The 20,445-nt window shown below is 57.2% G+C and overlaps 1 protein-coding gene across 7 annotated transcripts in view; it reads left to right on the plus strand.

Moving 5' to 3' along the window:
* The window catches only part of ARAP1 (ArfGAP with RhoGAP domain, ankyrin repeat and PH domain 1), a 47,657-nt gene extending 27,613 nt beyond the window's left edge, over positions 1–20,044 (plus strand). For 2 of the 7 annotated variants that reach the window (XM_039470567.2, XM_039470570.2), the window contains exons 18-33: positions 124–175; positions 287–450; positions 573–785; positions 1,106–1,211; positions 1,907–2,054; positions 2,152–2,238; positions 2,325–2,393; positions 2,672–2,789; positions 4,031–4,144; positions 4,362–4,507; positions 5,070–5,102; positions 9,406–9,488; positions 9,977–10,027; positions 10,214–10,277; positions 11,815–11,964; positions 12,366–12,985. In XM_039470567.2, coding sequence (XP_039326501.1) covers positions 124–175; positions 287–450; positions 573–785; positions 1,106–1,211; positions 1,907–2,054; positions 2,152–2,238; positions 2,325–2,393; positions 2,672–2,789; positions 4,031–4,144; positions 4,362–4,507; positions 5,070–5,102; positions 9,406–9,488; positions 9,977–10,027; positions 10,214–10,277; positions 11,815–11,964; positions 12,366–12,383 — 1,616 coding nt within the window. In that variant the 3' untranslated portion in view covers positions 12,384–12,985. Of the gene's footprint in view, positions 1–123; positions 176–286; positions 451–572; positions 786–1,105; positions 1,212–1,906; positions 2,055–2,151; positions 2,239–2,324; positions 2,394–2,671; positions 2,790–4,030; positions 4,145–4,361; positions 4,508–5,069; positions 5,103–9,405; positions 9,489–9,976; positions 10,028–10,213; positions 10,278–11,814; positions 11,965–12,365; positions 12,986–14,257 lie in introns of those variants that run through there. The other 5 variants (XM_039470568.2, XM_039470571.2, XR_012518071.1 and 2 more) reach the window with 4 other exon arrangements.
* The last annotated feature ends 401 nt before the right edge of the window (positions 20,045–20,445 follow it).

Genomic DNA, 20,445 nt, shown 5'->3' on the forward strand with positions numbered 1-20,445 from the left:
TACCCTATACAGTATATTGGCGGGTGGGTCCCAGGAGTGTGTGTGTGCCCAGAGAGAGGGAGGGAGCAGGTTGGGGAACAGGAACAAGATGGTGGGCCTCACCTTGACTGACCCCCTCCACAGCCATCCAGGGGGACAGTGAGAACCAGGTGCTGGTGCTGGTGGAGCGAAGGAGGTGAGCCACGGTCTACCTGAGGGGCTCCGAGAAGCCTGGAGCAGTCTGATGGGCCTGGGGACAGGGTGGGACAGGTATAGGCCCCTCAGTGACTGATTGTTCCTGGCCCAGGACACTTTACATACAGGGCGAGCGGCGGCTAGACTTCATGGGTTGGCTGGGGGCCATCCAGAAAGCAGCCGCCAGCTTGGGGGACACGCTGTCGGAGCAGCAGCTTGGGGACTCGGATATCCCGGTCATCGTATATCGCTGTGTGGACTACATCACTCAGTGCGGTGAGCCCCGCCCCTGGGGTGCAGGCCCCGCCCCTCCCAGAGAGCCGCCTTTCGCACGAAAGCCGCGTGGTCCCTCCCCATGACGCAATGCCTCAGGCCCCAAACGCTTCGCTCCTCCCTAGGCCTGACCTCCGAGGGCATCTACCGTAAGTGTGGGCAGACGTCGAAGACGCAGCGGCTGCTGGAGAGCCTGCGGCAGGACGCACGCTCTGTGCACCTCAAGGAGGGCGAGCAGCACGTGGATGATGTCTCCTCGGCGCTCAAGCGCTTCCTGCGCGACCTGCCCGATGGGCTCTTCACTCGCGCCCAGCGTCTAACCTGGCTGGAAGCCTCAGGTGGGCCCTGCAGCCCCTTCCCAGCTTCCTCCACCCATCCCTCCGGACTCCTGCGCCCTTCCCTTCTAGCACTTGCACTAGGCGCACCCTAACCGACAGACTCCAGTTCCCTGCCTCTGCTCCTCATTCGCATCGCCATTCCATACAGAGCCAGGGACCTTGGAAGACAGAGTTCCTTACCCTGGTTGACAGCCTGGACTGCATTGACTTGGAGGGCACAGGGGATGCTGCCATCCAGCATGAGAGGCAGAGAAGCCCAGGCAGGGTTGGGGGAAGATGGTTATAGGGGGTTTCTGACCTAGATTATCTTCCCCACCCAGAGATTGAGGACGAGGAAGAGAAGGTCTCCAGGTACCGAGAGCTCCTGGTGCGGCTGCCCCCTGTCAACCGGGCCACGGTGAAGGCCCTTATCAGCCACCTGTACTGGTGAGGGGGGATACCATTGTGAGACTCCGGAGGGATGGGGTGAAGGTTCTTCTATCCCCACCCTGGCTGACTGCCCTCCCCAGGAAGCCAGCTGGGCTTTTGCACCAAGTACTGACTGTGATCTGCCCTAACAATGGACATTTGTAGAGCAGGGGTCTCCAACCCCCAGGCCACAGACCAGTACAGGTTCGTGGCCTGTTAGGAACCAGGCTGCACAGCAGGAGGTGAGTGGTGGGTGAGCAAGCATTATGGCCTGCGCTCTGCCTCCTGTCATGTCAGCCGCAGCCTTAGATTCTTAAAGGATAGTAACTCTATCGTGAACTGCACATGCGAGGGATCTAGGTGGCGTGCTCCTTGTAAGAAGTGAATGCCTCTGAAACCATCCCCTGGCCCTCCGCCCCATCCTTGGAAAAATTGTCTTCCACGAAACCAGTCCCTGGTGCCAGAAATGTTGGGGACCACTGTTGTAGAGGATTTTCCTGCTTGGGGCCAGGGTACCTTGGCCGGATCTCCCAGCTTCCTAGTCCTGCTCCTTGCCAGGACACAAGACATGGCCAGAAAAACTGTTCCTACCCTGTTAGATAGTGGTCCCCTCTGAGCAGACCAGTCTTGGACCTGTCAGAAATGAACAGGGTGAGATGGGAAGCTCAGCCTGACTCCTACTCAAGGCTTTCCTCCTCCCCTCCCCTCTCTAGTGTCCAGTGCTTCTCAGACACCAACCAGATGAACGTGCACAACCTGGCAATTGTGTTTGGGCCCACGCTCTTCCAGACGGATGGGCAGGACTACAAGGCTGGTCGTGTGGTGGAAGACCTCATTAACCACTACGTGGTGGTGTTTAGTGTGCGTCCCTGGCCAGCGGGCAGTGGAGGGCAGGGTGAGCCACCCAGATGGCAGAGATGGCAGTGACCCCCAGTCCCTGCCCCTCTCCCCTTCCCAGGTGGATGAGGAGGAGCTCAGGAAGCAGCGGGAGGAGATCACTGCCATTGTGAAGATGCGAGTGGCTGGCACTGCCAGTGGGACCCAGGTGAAGGATGGAGCCTGGGTGGGGGGCTTGGGCCCACCTCCTGCACCCATTTCCTAGGCCCCCAGCTGAGCCCTGTCTCCCTACAGCATGCTGGTGACTTCATCTGCACAGTGTATCTGGAGGAGAAGAAGGCAGAGACTGAGCAGCATATCAAGGTAGCTGCTGGAACCTAGAAGCCAAGGGGCCAGAGAGTCAGGCTGGGCCAGGCGCAGGCTCAGATGGCCAGGGGAGCAGTGCTTCCATCTCAAGGAGAGGACCCATTTGGGACCTGTATCTGGCTGGTGCTGTAAGAACCATTCAGAGACACCCCTCTGTATCCCAGGACTCCAGAAGGGCCTGAGAAAGATGGGCTCAGGCTCTGAATCACATAGCAAGGTTGTGGCAGAGCAGGAGCCAGGGACAGGGAGGTTAATCTTCTCCTCGGTCCCTGCAGATCCCGGCATCCATGACTGCTGAGGAGCTCACCCTGGAGATCCTGGATCGCCGGAATGTGGGCATCAGGGAGAAGGACTACTGGACCTGCTTTGAGGTCAACGAGAGGGAGGAGGCAGGTGGGTGACCCTGGGCTTGTGCAGGGTGTGGTGTGGCCTGTCTTGTCTCGTTTATGGCCTATAGCCCCAGCCTGTCCTCCCCTACCCTGTACGTGAGGATGGGTGGTGAGAAGGGCTTTGATGACATGTTGCTGTCACAGTGATGAAGACTGTGATCCCTGTGACGGTGGTGATAGGGTGCTGGCAGGGATTGAGGTGATGCCTGTCATGTGGCTGATAGAAGGGACAGTGAAGGGGTAGATGGTGTTGGCTGTGACGGTGCTTTCTCAGATGTCAGCGACAATGGTGATGGTTGGGATGAGAAAGGTACTTTGTGGTAAAGTGGTCTTGATGGTAGTGGAGGATGAGGCTGTATCTGTTCATTAGTTTTACTGTATTTCTTGAGTGCCAGGCACTGAGCTGGGGAACCACACACACAGTCCCTGTCCTTGTAGGGGTTAGTCTTGTTGGGATGGAGGCGTCAGTCTGAATCATCACGCCAGTACCTGTTCAACTACAGATGTGGTAACTGTTGTGGAGGAGAGACCCATGGCATTGTTAGATCTTCCCCGAGACAGGATGGGAAGGAAGAGTAGGGGCTACTTGGTGAAGAAGGCAAAAGCCCTGTGGTGGCCCTCAAGGAGACGAGGGCAGTGAGGGGTGGTGGCATGGGTAGGGCTGGAGATTAAGGCAGAGGCAGCCAAACAGGGCCTGGCAGCAATGCAAGCCCATCGGAGGGTTAGTGAGTGGGCATTTAAGAAGAGTGCTGCTCACTGCTGGGTGGGGAGAGGAGGGCGAGGGAAATTAGAGCACACTTTGAAGGCCATGGTTTAGTCCAAAGGAGAAGGCAGTAACGTGGGCAGGGGGGCAGCAGTGGAGATGGACACAGCAGAGAGATCTGATGTGTGGTTTGGGAGAGCGAGGAGGGGTTTGTTTCTGGATTGAGCAGCCTGGCATGGAGTGGGTGGTGGTGGTGGTGGTGGTGGTAATTCTCTGATGGGGGACAAGGGGAGGGCAGGAAGGGAGGTGGGGATAGAGCTTGTGGGCGTGGTTTTTCACATGTTGAATTTGAGCAGCTTTGGTCACAGCCAGGTGTGTCAAGCCTGAAGTTTGGTTGTGGGAAGGGTGGTCGTGATGGTGGTGGTGTGTGTCGTGGCACTTGCAGGCGGTTGGAGTGGACAGGGGATGCGTGGGTGACATGTGCCCATGTGCCAGCCCTTGATGGCCATGTGGTCCCAGTGACGGGTGTGACCTCTCCCCAGAGCGTCCCCTGCACTTTGCGGAGAAGGTACTGCCCATTCTGCACAGGCTGGGCACGGACAGCCACCTGGTAGTGAAGAAGCACCAGGCCATGGAGGCCATGCTGTTGTACCTGGGTAGGTGGTGCCAGGCTTGGGGCAGTCCCCTCTTCCAGAGCCAGGGTGGGACCTGGGGGTGCCAGGTAGGAGCAACTCAGGCAGAGGGTGCCAGGTGGGTGGGCATCTATGGAAAGGCTGGGGCAGGATGGGGCAGTTTCCTTCATTCTGGGACCTAGTCCTGGGTAGGGGTTGTTGCAGCCTGTGCCCATTCTGGTCCCCCCCCCCGCCCCCCCAGCCAGCCGTGTTGGTGACACCAAGCATGGCATGATGAAGTTCCGTGAGGACCGCAGCCTTCTGGGCCTGGGCCTGCCCTCAGGCGGCTTCCACGATCGCTACTTCATCCTTAACAGCAGCTGCCTGCGGCTCTACAAGGAGGTCCGGGTAAGTGGCTCCACTGGGTTCTGCCCCAGGGTGGCCACCTGTACCCCTGAATGTGCTCAGAGAGTCCCTTTGGTCTGCAAGTTGAAATATTCCCGCTGCAGGCTCTCAGGATGGCACAGCAGTGGGGGAGAACTGTAGACTCTGAAGACCCCTCCTGCTGTGGCCCTGGATGGCCACTCTACTGTGCCCTGTAGCCCCAGTAGGCCCTGGCACCCAGATGCCGTCACACCACTCCACGCCCATGCTCTGTCTCACTGTGCCTGTGCTGTATCACTGCAGCCACAGGAACCTGCTACTTGATGACAGCCCCAAGTTGTGGCCCATACATGCCTTGTCACATCGTACATCGTCATACGCCTCCCAGGCCACCCTCTGTCACTCACTCTGTCCACGTGCAGGGTGTTCTCCCAACCCAGACTCCATTTGACACCCCCCCACCTTCTGCACATTCGTGCCACACACACACACTCCCCCCCCACCCCAAGCCCCACACATCTCCACACGTGCTGTCCTGACTCTAGACCTGGGACTTCTTCCATAACCCTGATCCTCTATCAAACAGAGCCAGAGGCCATGGAGCGGGGCCCCTGAGACCGTGAGTAGCTGTGGGCTGACTGCCAGCTGCCTTACACCGCCTGGGGGCCAAGTGAGCTGGGTGGTAGCGTGGGGACACAGCCTGAGCTCCTGGCCATCTGCAGGCATGGTTCCCTGCCCCCTTGCCAGTCGGCACTGGGTATCCTATCCTGGGGCCTGGGGCCTAAGCTGCTCCCCTTTACCCCTAATCCTGTTCCAGGGTCCTTTCCCTAAGATAGGTTCCCTATCAGTGCAATGCTCTAGAATTTTCCAAAGGACTCAGTGTGGAAGTTAAAAATCCAGTAATGGTGGCACCTAGGTTTGCCTTAAAGCTCTGATCTTCATCTCCTGTTATCCCTGGAGCCACGCTATTTCCAACCCTGGACAGAGTTCCAGGACTGTTGGAATGTTCTTGCTACTGCCCTGACCCTGACATGCCAGGGTGGGACGAGAGAGGCCTGTGGGATACCCCCACCTAGGGTAGGAGTGTTTCTGAGGCCTCCCTGGCTGGCTGTTTCTGCTCTACACACTCCTAGGAGAGAGAGCTCATGCCGTCCTCCCTTGGGGCTGCCCTACTCCTAGGAGGGTACTTCTGCCTGGGAGAAGGCCCTTGTTCAGGTTCTGCTGAGAAATCTGCATCTCATGATGCCCCTTTGGATCTCAGCTATGCCTTGGGGGCCACAAGCATAGATGCTCTCTATCAGGGGTCCTCAGCCCCCAGGCCACAGAGCGGTAGCTGCTTGTGACCTGTTAGGAACAGGACCGTGCAACAGGAGGTGAGCATTGGGCGAGCGAGCGTTGCCCCGGCCCTGCCTCCTATCAGGTCAGCAGCAGCATTAGATTCTCATGAGAGTGCGAACCCTGCTGTGAACTGTGCCAGTGAGGGATCCAGGTTGTGCACTCCTTAAGAGAATCTAATGTCTGAAGATCTGAGGTTTAACAGTTTCATCCTGAAACCATCCCCCTGCCCATGGAAAAATTGTTGTCTGCGAAACTGGTCCCCGGTACCATAAAGACTGGGGACTGCTGCCCTGCAGGATGGGCAGCGGAGACAGGGTTCCAAGCCCGGTGGTCTAGCCTGAGCTCCCACAGCCACCGCCCCCCACCCCACCCCACCCCCAGTGTCTTCAGCGCCTTCCAGCCCCTTGCATTTCCTGAGGACATCTCAACAGGCTTGGCTGTCATGGTGGGAGCAGAACGGATAGAGCAGGACCTCATCTCCTTCTCTTTGCATTTTGTGCTTCTGTCGATGCATCCTGGGCTCCTGCTAGCCCTGTGGGAAACGCCTTCTCTTCTCTCCTTTGCCCTCCTCTGTGATCACATCTTCACTTCTGAGCTTGTCCTCCTATCCAATCCATCCCTCTTGGTTCTGGGATGCTATCTCCCGGGCCCCTCCCTCTAGGAGTGCTTAGGGACCTGCACTGTGGGCAGAAGGGAGGCAGGATGGCTCCCTGGAAAGGCAGCTGTGGCTCCCTGGGCATGGAAGGAAGGAGGCAGGAGAGCTGGAAAATGGGATGAGCTGTAATATTCCCTAAGGAACCAGGCTTGGTGCTGGCCCCTCACATCCTGAGACATGGAATCCTTACTACTGTTCTCTGAGGAAGAGGGCTGTCCCCGCTTCCAAGTGAGAAAACAGGCTTTGCGCAATTTTCCCAAGGCCATCTGTAAGTGTAGACTGGGACTCACACCCAGGTTTCTTAGTGTGGAAATGCAAGCTTTGTATTCCTGGATGTCTCAGACTTGAGAACTCAGCAAGGAGGGACCGCTCAGCACAGGGTGGGTGGTGCTCCCCATGCCCCAGTGACAGCCAACACCTCTGGCTTGGCAGAGGCCCTAAGCAGGTGTGGGCTGGTTACCACAGTGTTAGCAATTCTGGCATTTGTTTGTTTATGTGGCAGTAGGACAGAATGTTTGAAGTTAGGACAATCCCAGGTGATTCAGGATTCAGGATCCAGGTGATTCAGGCACAGGTGATTCACTTGTGCCTTATCCTGGGGGTCTCCTCTTGTTAAAGACCCTGAGGCACCTGGAAAAGGCACATGCTAGAAAGCTCTTGGTTCCAGCAGAGATCCTTAAGCATCAAGGGTAAACTTCATTGTCTGCCAGTGACCTGGTACCAGTGACCTGGAGATGCTGGAAACATGAGCTGTCTGATTAGAAATGAAGTCCTTGGGCCAGGTGCAGTGGCTCATGCCTGTAATCCCAGCACTTTGGGAGGCTGAGGTGGGAGGATCTCTTGAGCCCAGGAGTCTGAGACTAGCCTGGGCAACATGGCGAAACCCTGTCTCTAAAAATTTAGCCAGACGTGGTGGTGCATGCTTGTAGTCCCAGCTACTCAGGAGGCTGAAGTAGGAGGATGGCTTGATCCCATGAGGTGGGGTTGCAGTGAGCTGAGATTGCACCACGACACTCCACCTTGGGGGATTCATTCTCAAAAGGAGATTGCATCGACTGAGATCCTCTCCTCCTAAGACCCGCTTCTGCAAACTTCCTGTGTCAGCCACCCTCACGTCAAACACGTGCCACGCACATCAGACTCCGAGGAATCGGAGGCCTGAGGGTTGTTTTCATTCTCGGAGCCACAGCCTGGTTTGAATGCCTTGATTCCTGCAGTTTTCTCCGCTCCTGACTGGGCCAGTCCCGTCTTCCCTTGACTCACTTGACTGCTTGCTTCTACTTCTGTTCCCCTCCCACCCACAGCCTGACTTCTTCCAAACCCACAGCCTGTTTTCCATCCCCTCGGCCTGATTCCTCCGGTACCTGCAGTCCAGTTTTCCCCGCATCCTTCCTTCATCACGCCCAGAGCCTTGTGTTTTCCGTGCCTGGAGCTGAATCTCTTTTACAGCCTCTATCTCAGTCTTTCCATTTCTGCCACCAGCTATCTTCCGGTTTGCAGGCCTTTTGCTTCGCTGCTCCCAGCCTTGCTGCTTCCCTGCATGCATGCAAGTTTCTTCCTTGTATTCTCCCACATCTTGTTTCTTCTATGTCTGCAGCCTGATCCGCCCTCCCCTCCCCCCGAGTTTCCTCCCTATTTGCACCCCTGAGTGTCCCATGCTTGCAGCCCAGTTGGTTCCAGGCCCTCCTGGGCACATGTCCATCATCAGGTTAGGTGCTATCTATAGAAGACATGGGGCTTTCCAATCGGGGTGTCGGGGTGAAAGCAGAGTGAAAAATCCTTACTAAGGCTCTCCTAAGCCACACCCCTTTGAGAGCACAGAGGTCTCCACCAGTCCCTAGGCAGCCCATCCTTTTGTGATATCACAGGAAGTCCACCAGTTCCTGAAACTTCCCCCTCCCCTGGCTGTCTCTCAGTTCCTTCTCTGGCCCCTACTGAGGAGCCATGCCTGGAGGTGGCTGGGAGCCATGGTGGGGAACAGGGGAGAGGTGGCTCAGTCTTTGACCCCCAGTTTCGGTTGTAAGTGAATCTCCCTCCCCTGCCATTCACTCTGGTGCCCCTGTGGGCTTCAGGGGTGCCTGGTAGGGGTAGGGCTTTAAGCAAGTGGCTCCCAGAGCAGGAGGAAGCCTTGTTAGCTTGACCTCCAACCATCCTCTTCCTTGGGGGTCATTGCCCCCATCCCTCTGCCTCCGAGCCAGCCTGCTCCTTCCAAGCCCAGACCCATATGCTGAGGCAGGGGCCAGAGGTGAACCTTTTGGCAATCTGGTGCCCCTCCCCAGTACATTGGTCTCTTGCTTCCTGACATAGACCATTGGGAAGTTCTCTTATGGTCTATTGAACAGCTGTTCCGCTTTAGCTAGAGTCATTAGGCTTCTTGTGGAAGCAAAGAGCTAGTAACTGCTGGTCCCTCTAGCCTTCTGTTCACACAGTCAACCCTGGAGCCTCCACAGGGCAGAGAGGGGTGAGAAATGAGGAACCTGAGATGAACACAGACACAAGCAGCCAGCCGAGGTGCCCTGGTCACATTTGCTTGTTCCAGCTTGGTGCTGGGGGAGGATGTGCAGTTCTCCCTCCACGTACAATCTGATTCAGGCCGATGCTGAAGTCAGTTCTCCAGTTTGCAGGGCAGCAGGGTGGTGCTGGGATTCGCTGTTACAGATGTCCCAGGTGGGACGGCTGCCTCGGAGACTGAGGGTTGACTGTCTGATACTGCTGCAGGGAGAGAGGCCTTGGGGGCCTAGGGCTGGGGGTTGGTTGGGCTGGATCGTGAACAGGGAGAGCTTTGTCAGGAAGGCTTCCTGAAGGAGGTGCCCTGTGCTGGGATGCAATGAGGGCTTGGGAGTGGGAGGAGGGAGGTGCCCGGTGGGCAGAGTGGCCCCATTGTCTACTCTGCAGACTAAAGTGCCCTCTTCTCCCCGCCCTACCTCAGAGTCACCGGCCTGAGAAGGAGTGGCCCGTCAAGAGTCTCAAAGTCTACCTGGGAGTGAAGAAGAAACTCCGGCCACCCACCTGGTAAGCTGGGACTGGGCAGGGGTCTATGGGGCTCAGAACTGATGGGGGAGGCACAGCTGGGGATTTTAATTTGACAGGTCGGTGCAGGGGCTCTGATGGCGTGGTCCAGACCACCTGGACACACCTTCAACACAAATTCTCGGCCAAGTGTAGTGGCTCATGTCTGTTATCCCAGTACTTGGGGAGTCCGAGTCAGGTGGATTACTTGAGCCTAGAAGTTTGAGACCAGCCTGGGCAACGTGGCGAGATCCCATCTCTACAAAAAATACAAAAATTAGCTGGGTTTGATGGCGCACTACTCAGGAGGTGGGGACTGGGAGGCTGGTGGGGGCTGAGAGAGGAAGAGGCCAGGGCATGCCACTCTTGTGAGAAGGCCCTGAACTCTGGCTCTGGCTATGGCTGTGGCTTCTGGGCTTTGTCTTGGGAACCAGGGTGTCGAACCTCTGTGGCCTGTCAAACACCCCACTCTCTCCCCTCTTCCTTTGCAGCTGGGGCTTCACAGTGGTGCATGAGACAGAGAAACATGAGAAGCAACAGTGGTGAGTGAGCACCCCGTCCTAAGACCCCAGACTGAGAAAAGATGGTGGCACGGCACCCCCTTCACCAGGTCCCTCGTCACCGCTCAGATCCGTGTCCTCTGGTAGACCCTCGGGTGGTGAGGCAGACACGGTGTTCCCTGCTCAGCCAGGCCTTTGGCATCATCCAGGTCTGCGTCCCACCCTTAGGTACCTCTGCTGTGACACGCAGATGGAGCTCCGGGAGTGGTTCGCAACCTTCCTGTTTGTGCAGGTACCAGATGCAGAGTGTGGGGTGTGGGGTGGGAAGCCCTGGAGGCTTCCATTGTGGAGAATGGGCACACTGGCTTCTGCACTACTCAGGCCACCCCTTGCTTCAAGATTTTTCAGTTGCTTTTAATTCAGCAATAAATTGATAGTTTATTCAGCAAACCCTTTCTATCACCTACTGTTAGTCCCACCCCAAGCCGAGGATGCTAGGAACAGACAGGACACAGACCCTGCCCTTGGGGCACTCCTTCTGTAGACAGGAAAACAGACCCAGAAGCAGCCAGTGATAGCCCACTGTGATCAGTGCTGTGGTGGCTGCAGGGAGCCCAGGGAATCTGAGTTTTAGGAAATGTGCGAGAGGCTAGACACGGTAGCTCATGCCCGTAATCCCAGCACTTTGGGAGGCCAAGGTGGGTGGATCATGAGGTCAGGCGATCGAGACCATCCTGGCTAACATGGTGAAACCCTGTCTTTACTAAAACAAAACAAATCGCATGTCTGTAATCCCAGCTACTCGGGAGGCTGAGGCAAGAGAATCACTTGAACCCGGGAGGCGGAGGTTGCAGTGAGCCAGGATGGCGCCACTGCACCCCAGCCTGGGCAGCAGAGTGAGACTCTGTGTTTAAAAAAAAAAAAAAAAAAAAAAAGGCAGTGTGGGAGAAGGGAAACAGCTTCTAGGCAGGGGGCATGGTTTAGGCAAAGGTCTGAAGATGCACAAGAGAAGCGTAGGTGGTTACAGTGGACTGTGAGGGGAGAAGCCAGGAGTGCAGGAAGTCCGCACGGAAACGGGAGTGAGGAGCAGAGTCTCAGAGAGCCTTGGAGACCACGCCAGGGAAACTAAACTTGACAGTGGGCCATGGGGAACCCTGGTAGGGGCACGGGTGGTGTTTAGGTAGAGCGTGGTGCAGGCTGGAGTCTGCCAGGGCTCGCTCTGGGTGCAGCGTCAGGAAGAGGGAAGGAGGGTAGAGCCCAGAGGTGAGCAGGCCAGTTTAGGCAGTGGCTGTGGTAGCCGAAGCGGGGACATGGTGGGGACGACTCCTGAGCCAGAGCCGGGCCAGAGGCTGGGTTAGACTTGAAACAGATGAGTTAAGACAAAGAGTTTTTCACGTAAGAGTCCACAAGTGTTTAAGAAAAAGGGAAACGAAACGACCAGGGTGGGCTGAGTTCTTTCTTGGAGGTGTGTTCTTTTAGCCCTGAGCTTCCTGGTAAGCAAAGCCTAAAGGGAAACAGGGTGGATTCTGTAGTTCCCGGTTCCTAAGAGGGGGCGCAGACCTGTTCCTCTAGGAGAAATGTTTTCTTGGTTCTTGGAGGGGCTTGTGGATCTGGAGATGGGAGTTGTTGAGTAACAGAACTGGCCATGTTTTGCCAGAGATGCAGTCATATTCTCCCCACAGCTGCTTCTCATATCGGCTGGGATCAAAGCTGAGGGAGTCATCTGAGATCACAGCTGGAGGCGTTTCTGGGAAGGGTGGGCAGATCTGAGGCTGAGTGTCTGGCTGAGCTGAAGCTGAGCCCAGCCCCCTCCTCTCCCTGCTCCCCAGCACGACGGCCTGGTGTGGCCCTCAGAGCCCTCTCGCGTGTCCCGGGCAGTGCCTGAGGTCCGACTGGGCAGTGTGTCACTGATCCCCCTTCGAGGCAGTGAAAACGAAATGCGCCGGAGTGTGGCTGCCTTCACCTCGGACCCTCTGTCTGTGAGTGGCTCTCCATGCCTTTGGACAGGGGCTGGTTACCTGCCTTCTATTCCACAGTAGATGATTCTCCTAATTGCCCTCCCACCCCCTCCCTCCAGCTTCGGTGGGGGCCCTCATAGGCCCCTTTGGTTCACACCATTCACAGGAGCCCCTTCTGCTTGGTCCTGGGAGCTGGGAGTCCCCTGTGCCTGGCCTTGGGAGCTGGGAGCTGCCTCTGCCTGGCCCTGGGAGCTGGGACCCCCCCCTCCCCCCGCCACCCTGTGCCTGGCCCTGGGACCTGGGAGCCCGGCAGACTGGAGTGTTCCCCGGCCGGCAGCCGAGAGTGGCTGCAGCAACTTCAGCAGGGCGCTGGCCCCTCTGGGTCTTCACAAAACGCCTGTGGGCCTCTTGCCTTCCTGCAGCTCCTGCGCAACGTCTGAGCACAGGAGCCCACCCTTGGCTCTAGGATTCCGCCGCTGGAAGCCTTCTGTTGGGACACCCATTATGCCCCAAGGCCTGGTGTGAGCCAGCAGAGGTTGCATGGGAACCGGCACCCCACACTCACGTCCTCCATCCTGACTGCGGCATGGGGTTCCCTGGCTGGGGTGGGAGGCAGCAGGGTTAGCCTGGGCGGGAGTCTCTCCCAGCTGTGTCCAGGTGTTCAGTCCTCGTGGCCCAACCTGCTCACCCCCCGGGTTCACTGTCCCGGAGTTTGCGGGGCTGGAGAGATGGGCATAAGTCAGGAACGTGGGAGGACTACCACCCTTTAAGAGGCTTGAGGCCCTGGGGCCCCCGCTGGAAGGGAGCCCCCTGCTCCCCACAACAAACTCCAGAACAGCAGAAAGCGGGTGCTCTAGAGGAGCACTCCGCCCGAGGGGAGGGAGCTCTTGGCTGAGCTGCTACAGGGCTGAGAGCTGTACTTTGGGGTTTTCAGCCTGCCTTCCAGTCTGGGCTTACTGGGAGGTCCAGATGACCCGATGCCCCTTCCCCACTTTGGAGGCTTTTTGATAATATAAATATATCTGTATATTTTACCCTAAGATGCTGAGGCCTGTGATTGGTTAAGGGGATTGGGCGTCATGGGGTAGAGGACAGGAGGTCAGGAAGCCCAGGGGTGAGTGTCCAGTGCCTGAAGCTGAGAACCTAGGCCTTGCTTCTTCCAGGCCCTGAGCTCTTCAGATGACCCCCTTCCCCAAGCAGAGCCCTATCCTGGCTCCATGCCACCCCCATTGTACTATTGTGCAGCTGGGCTGGGAATGTTGGTCCTATCCTGGCCAGCAGTGACCCTGAATGGACCTGAGTCCCTGTCCTGCTGCAGTGTGAGTCTGAGTCCCAGCTGGGTCCTGGGTGTGGTGTCTCAGCGACGCAAGCCCAGCAGCCCTGCCGCAGCCCCTGCTGGAGACACAAGGTCAGACCACGGGAGCCTGAGTAAACTAGGAAGAAGGACCTTCAGGTCTCATGTGGCCTCTGTGCCTGCTCCTCCAGAGGTGAGGCCTGCCGTGCACTGGGGGCCGCCCTCACTGGGCACTGCCTGGCCATCTCCTCCAAGAAGGAGAGACCCTGGCCTGCAGGGGAGATCATGAGCTCCTCAGAGATGGGTTTGGGACTCCCTGGGGAGGTGCCAGACACCACATTCCTGCCTTTGCCTAGACCCTCATTACCACCCGCTCTTCTGGGGCTCAGTGCGCCGACAGGTTGACCTCCTGTCCTTAGCCTCATTGGGCAGTGGGGCTGGGCAGAGTGGGTGAGGATGGGCCATGTGACCTCTGACTCAGGCGTCCAGCTCAGTGGGGAGCCTGGGGTCCAGCAGCACACTTGGAGACCGGGACTCCAGGTTCCCTCTCCCTGTCCCTCAGGAAGGGGAGGTATATGCCAGGAGACTGGAACCAGTTCCCCGAGTCCTGCTGACTCGTTTCACAGGCTGGAACCAATCCCCTTGAGTCTCCCACCCCATGTGGGCTGCTCTGGGCCAGATCCACAGGTCAAAAGCATGATTCTGCCTCCAGCCAGGACAGGGCTGATGGACCCCCTTATCCCAGTGCTTGGGGTCCAGAATCTGCTCCTGGATCTGACCTTGCACTGCTCAGCCAGCCTGAGTGGGTGAGAATGGAGGCGCCCCCTGCTATGCTGTGGCCACTGCCCCAGCTCAGGAGGTTGGTTGCAGTACTGCTCTGGGCCACAAGGCGGCAGCCACGGACCACTCATCGTTGCTAGAATCAAAGCAGGGTCTGGAGGACAGCAGGGTGGTGGTGCTGGCCCGGGCGTTTCTCTGCTAGAGTGTGAACCGGGACCCAGTTCTGCCTTTGGTTCGCAGGCTGGTGACATTCTGGAAGGCAGCACGTACAGGAATGTGCTTTGGAGTCCTGGGCTCTGGGACCCAGGAAGAAGCGGGAACAGCCTTCTACCAAGTGCCTGATGTGACTTGGCCCCTGTGCCTCCTGCACTGTCTGCTCTTGACAAGGCGGAGCTAGGCCCAGAGAAGGGAGGCCGCTTTCCCAAGGCCACACGATGCCCGTGAAGCAGGCCTGAGGTCCATTCCCACTGCCCTACTTTGGTGGAGTCTCCCTCTTTGACTTACTCCTGATTCCAACTGTTTGCTCCTCTTACAAGTGGCCTAACTTGTTCCCTGAGGCAGGGGGTCTCAACTGTCAGTTAGTGATGGCATAAAGTGCTTTCCCTCTGGTAGAGGGTGGGGTGACATCCTAACAGGAGCCTCAGGGACTCAGTCAGAATGATATATGCCTGTGACAACAGTGTTGGATGCGTTAGGGGCAGGAGGCTCTGCTGGTTCTTGTCACAAGGATTCCTAAAAATGGGGCCTCTTGGGCCCCTGGGCGGTTTGCTCATTCACATATTATTTGAAGTCAGGTTGCCAGGGATGGGTTGAAGAGCCCAGACCTAGACTTTCAGAGGGGCTGAAAGTAGCTCTTGGAGAAGGAGGGGCTTCCTGGATGAGGAGGTGCTCCTGAGCCAGCCTCAAAGACCGGAGGCCTTGCCAGGCACAGTTGTGGTAGAGGTTGAAACGTTGGAGGAGGACAGGGCTTCAAGGATCAACCCAAATCCAGGCCCAGCACCTGGGGACCATGGGGAGCCCTGGGAGAGAAGGCTGAGGCATGTCAGAACCTGGATGATCAGGGCATTGCAGGAGGGGAGGCCAGGAGGCAGAGGGGAGGGGGGCAGGGAGGTGATGTGGGATATCTACCTCTCTCCTGCCTCCTTCCAGCATAGCCTTCCTACCCTGCAGAATTCTGAGGCGTCCTGGGGCCTCTGGAGAAGGAAAGCAGTGGAGCAGGGAAGGGCAAGAGCTGGGCCTTCTTTCCTGGCCCCGTGCCCTGGTGGCCTCCAAGCTGCCTGCTCCCAGCTTGCTGTCTTGGAAAGCACATGTGTGTGGATGCCAGTGCTCCTGTTTACAAGCCGTGTGACTTCGCCTGAGTTACTTAGGTCTCTGATCCTCAATATTGTCATCTGTACTTTGTGGGTGTTAATAGTAGCTACCTTCTAGTGGTTTGGGAGAATTAAATGAGCTAGTAATTGTGAAGTGTCTGGTACTGTCCCTTGCTAATCTTCCTTTTCAAATGTCTGAGAAGATATCATGGCATATCCTAGGCCCAATATTTTTTGCACTCAACAAGTGCTTGTTGAACATCGACTGTATGCAGAGCTTTACTGAACACTGAGTGGGAGCAGATGAGCGAGTGGTGTGGAGGAAGGTGGAGACCTCCCGGTGGAGGATATTGATGAGGAAAAGATTGGAGGAGGTGAGTCTGAAATTAGAGGCAGCTCTCTGCAGGTGGGGGAGAGGAAGTGGCCTGAGCACAGGCAAGGGGATGGCAGTAAGTGACCTGCTGTGGCTGGGGTACAGTGCCCCATGGCACCCTAGGGCCTGTCCCCCAAGCCCCTACCTCTGAGATATGACCACATCCCAGTCAAATGGGCTCATTGGGATCATCCCCCATCAGAACAAGGAACAGTTCCTATTCTCTTAGTCAGCTCTGTGACCTAAGTGACCCTGACCCTGCTCTGGGGACCATCTCTCACACGTCTAAGTACAGTGGCCTCAACCTCCCAGCCTTTCCTCCAGTGTAACATCTTCAGAAAGCTCTTCTGGGTTGCTCTTCCATCCCACTGTGCCTCTTAGGGTATGTGTATATGCCCAGGTCACCACTTGCCGACTTGCATCCAGGGATTCACTTAGGAAGAACGGTCAGGGACAGTTCCCCTGGTCAGCCAGAGTTGGCCCAGCCCTAGCATGTCCCTTCTCCCACGCCACTTCCAGCCTGTGGAAATTTCCGTACTTTGTCTGCCCTGGTTACAGCTCCTACTGCTGTATTTATCACCCTGGAGACACAGTGGCACAGGCGCACACATGCCACACACACTCAGGCCTGCACACATGTGCCTGCACACCTCAGCCTGTTCCTCCAGTTCTGCGAGTGCATGCTGCTCGGGCACACATACACACACGTGCACACACACAGCACGTGGATGAACACACACACACACACACACACACACACACGGCACGTGCATGAATACCACCCACACAGAGCTCTCTAGGAAAATTGCTCCCCTTCGCTCCTGCTCCTCCTCCTCCACCCTGTCCTCCCACCACCACCCACTTCCAAACGCTGAGACCAAAGAGATGGGCTGGACGGTGCCTCCCACCACTTGTCAGCCTGGGACTCCCTCCTCCCTCCGCCCGTCTGCCTCCCCAGCTCTCCCTGCCTCCCCCTCGCCCTGCCATCTCTCTGCGTTCCTGTGTATCTGCCCTCCACACAAGTCACTCTGAGGCCTCTTTTTGTTACTCTTTTGACTCTGAAGTGGAAACTGCTCCTCCCAGCTTTCCTGAGAGGCTCAGGATGGGGACCTCATAGGGTAGATGGAGGCATAGGGACAAGTGGAAGGGACCCCAGGTCCTGAATCTCCTCAGCTCCTGTCGCCCTCAGTCCCTCCTGTTGGGTTAGGGGAGAGCTGTGTGTCTGGCACCATGGAGACCAGCGTCATGGCAACACAGTTCGGATGGACACAGTTTCCTTCTCCTGGGGTGTGGGGTCCATAGGAGGAGCTACCAGGAGGCGCTGAGGAGGTGGGCCTAGTGCTGGTGCCCACCACAGCTGCCTCCGGCTCACCATTCCCAGGACAGCCTCCCAGCCTCTCTGCAAACTTTGCTTGCCACTGCAGCTTCCAGTGCCACAAGTCACTGATCCCATTTGGGAAATCCTCTCAAACACCAGCGCCAGAGCTGGGGGCCAGAGAAGGCAGGGGCTTGCTGAAGGTCACACAGCAAGTGGGGCCAAGCTCCTGACTCTCAGACCTGTATTCTCCGGTCTCCCACCTTCCACCCAGAAGGAGGGCACTGGGGGCAAAGGGGTCAGTCTAACCTCAGTTCCCACCACTATCTCTAGCCAGCCCTTAGAGTTGGCAGTGGGAATGAAGATGCATCGTGGGGTGCCCACTATCCGCTGTGCCAAGGCTTTGCATGTGTCATCACATTTCATTCCATCAGGACCCAGGAGGAAGATGGCTGGTAAGTGGAGGAGCTAGGACGGGAACACAGGTCCTCCCCGATGGGGCAGGCGAGCCAAGGTTCGTGTGTATTGCTGCTCCACTGGGCGCCCTTTTAAAAGAATGGCAGTTTTCAATCTTCTTGCTGGAGAGAGTGTAGGGGGAGGATCTGGGGCATAGTCTGGCTTTAGGGTTTCTAGAAACCAGGGGGTATTTTTCTAAGAAGATAGAGAACAGAGCCGTCCTAGTGTGGTTAGACCCAGGGAAGACCTTTGCTGCAGTGCAGCAGTGTAGGCCGGCCTCCAATTCCCAGGTCAGGCTGGAGTCTAGGGATAGAGGGGAGGAGACCCCTGCCTCCTGCGCCTAGCCTCAACGTGTCTCCCGACCTTGATGGAGTCACGTTGCAGCTGCCTCCCTCCTGGCTTACGTAATAATTCAAATATAGCAGCTGCCTTTATCCCACTGAGTCACACCCCCTCTATCCCCCCTCAGGTGTGGGGAGTTATGGGGGAAGAGGTGGTTAAGGGCTGAGTGGGAGGTTCAGGGCCTCCTGGCAAGGAAGATCCTGGTGTGCTGGGTTGGAGGGGGGTGGTGGTGGTGGTGAGGGGCTGGCGCTGAGGCCCCAAGAAGAGCGAGCCTTTCCCAGAATATGAAGCCACAGGCGCCACTTCTGCCCTGACCCATCTCTGCTGGAATTCCACGTTCTTGGGGGCCATCCCCAGAGTCACAAGCTATATGCACAGCCTTCTCTGGTGGGCCGCTGTCCCAGCTGGAGGAGGTGAGGTGGGAGGAGGGAGAACGGGAAGAGTATGAAGAGGGGGAAGTAGTCCGGTGGGGCAATGGCCAGTGTCTCTGGTCCTAGGATCAGCCCCGCCCTTCACTTATTGGGTTACCTGGGCACCCTCTGGCCTCAGTTTTCCCATCTGTACCATGAGGGATTGGATTCACTGGCTCTAGCATCTCATGCTCTGTGATTTATAACCCTGGAGATGATCTCAACCTTAGGCTGAAGGCACTTCCGAGTGTCTGGGGCAGCTCCGTTCCAGGCTGACTTCCCTTTCCCTTTTCTCTGCCATCCCTCCTGGACCAGTGTAGCCACCCCGCCCCCAGCCCCCCCGACACACACACACAGGACAAGGTAGGCAGGAGAGGGCCCTGGACTTGGTTGAGGGGCTGGGCAGCCTCAGGCGGCTTCTCCCTTCCCTGAACGCACTATCTGTTCCAGCCCCCCAGCTCCCTGCCTAGCAGCCATGGAGAGGTCACTGCCCTCACATGGGGTCACCCCTTCCTCACAGGGCAGCTCTGATGGATCCTGGAGCCTGAAGTGGATCCTTCATGCCCCAGCCCTGGGTTCTGAATCCCAAAGCCACCTTCCTGAGGTGTGAAGAAGCTGCTTCACCTTGGAACTACTGTGGAGGCTGTGGTGGCCTTTCATTCCTTTATCAGCGAAAGCTTTGTCACCTGTTGTGTGATGGGGGCCTTCCTTGGTGTGAGAATGCAAGGGCCCATGTCAGGCCCTTCCCAAGGACATGGTGCTCCTTCAGCCGTTGTCATCAGAGCCGCAGAGGGGAGCTTCCTGGCAGAGGAGGAGCGGGGAGAAACACTGTTGAACAGCTCCCTGAGCTCCCCACTCCACCCCTTCCCCTGCCCATTGCGAAGACCCAGTTGTGAACTTATCCTGTCCCCAGCCAGAGGGAGTCACCTGGGGGTGTTCAGGCCAACCCTTCATGAAATCCACGTTCCACCAATGACCAGCCTTTCCCCAGAGAGCTGAGGGCTGCCCTGGGGTGGGGGTGCTCACAGAGCAGGTAAGCGAGGGCCCTCCGTTAACTGCCTGCATCCCCATACAACTGTGGTCTCTTGTCTGCAAGCAACACGTGCTCCTCTGTGCCCCGGGCCGAGCTCTGTTGTGCACCACCCCATTTCCATCTGCCTCCTCCTTTCTAACTTTCGTCCATCAACATTTCCTGCTTGGACCTCTTGGGGGCTCCTCAAAGGCTGTGGACTAGGGCCGAGGTAAATAGGGCTTTGGCTTATCTTTTGAGGAAAGCAGGATCCTGTAGAAGAAATGAGATAAGTCTTCAGCCTGAGCGGGGGTGCGGGTGTGTGTGTGACAGCTGGTGGTGAGACAGCTGGCAAGCTGGCACATTAGGGAAGGGAGAGGCCACCAAGGATCTCTAGCCGAAAATCCAGTTTCCTTGTGGGTGGAAGACAGGGTGTGTGCTGACTGGCCCAGCAAGGCTAGGCCAGGATTTGGGATGGGCGTAGAAAAGGAAGAGGAGGGGTCAGTCAGCCTGGGAGGAGAAATAGTGTACAAAGTTGAGGAGAAGACCAGCATGTGCTTAGGGACCAGACCTGGCTCCACCTGGAGACGAGGATGGGCAAGGTCTGTCAGGGATGCATCACGAGAGACCTCAAATGCCAGGCTGAAGAGCTCGGCCTTGATCCTGAGGGCAATGAGGAGCCCTGCAAAGGTTTTGAGAGGGAGTTCTATGACCAGATAGATGTCTTGGGAGCCACCTCTAAGTGCAAGGTGGAGGTGGAGTAGAGAGGTTGACCCGGGGTAGGGGCTGGAGCGTGACCAGGGGACGGGGAAGGAAGCAGGGGATGGGGATGGAGGGAGTGGACAGATGTGAGGGAATCTACTGTTCTTTGGAACAGATTTGATACTGGAAGTTTAGGAGAGGGACGGGGCAAGGCGACTTTGAAGTGTCCAGCTCGGCAGTTAGAAATTTGCTGATGCCTTTAATAGAGAGAAGAGGTGTATTGGATGTTCAGTATTTGAGTATGAGGGATTGTTTCCACAGGAGATATCCAAGAGACAGTGTGGACACGGAGCTCCATGGGGTGGGATGGGCGGCAGAGGACACCCGGAGTTGTTGCTATGCTGGGAGGCTGCATGCTCCCTGGGAGTGGGGTGGAGGATGAAGAGAGACGGGGCTGGCGTCCTGCGAGGAAGATCCATATTGAGGGGGCGAGGACAGGGTGCGCCAGTGA

This window comes from Saimiri boliviensis, chromosome 6 (assembly GCF_048565385.1).
Source record: "Saimiri boliviensis isolate mSaiBol1 chromosome 6, mSaiBol1.pri, whole genome shotgun sequence".
Taxonomy (NCBI): domain Eukaryota; kingdom Metazoa; phylum Chordata; class Mammalia; order Primates; family Cebidae; genus Saimiri; species Saimiri boliviensis.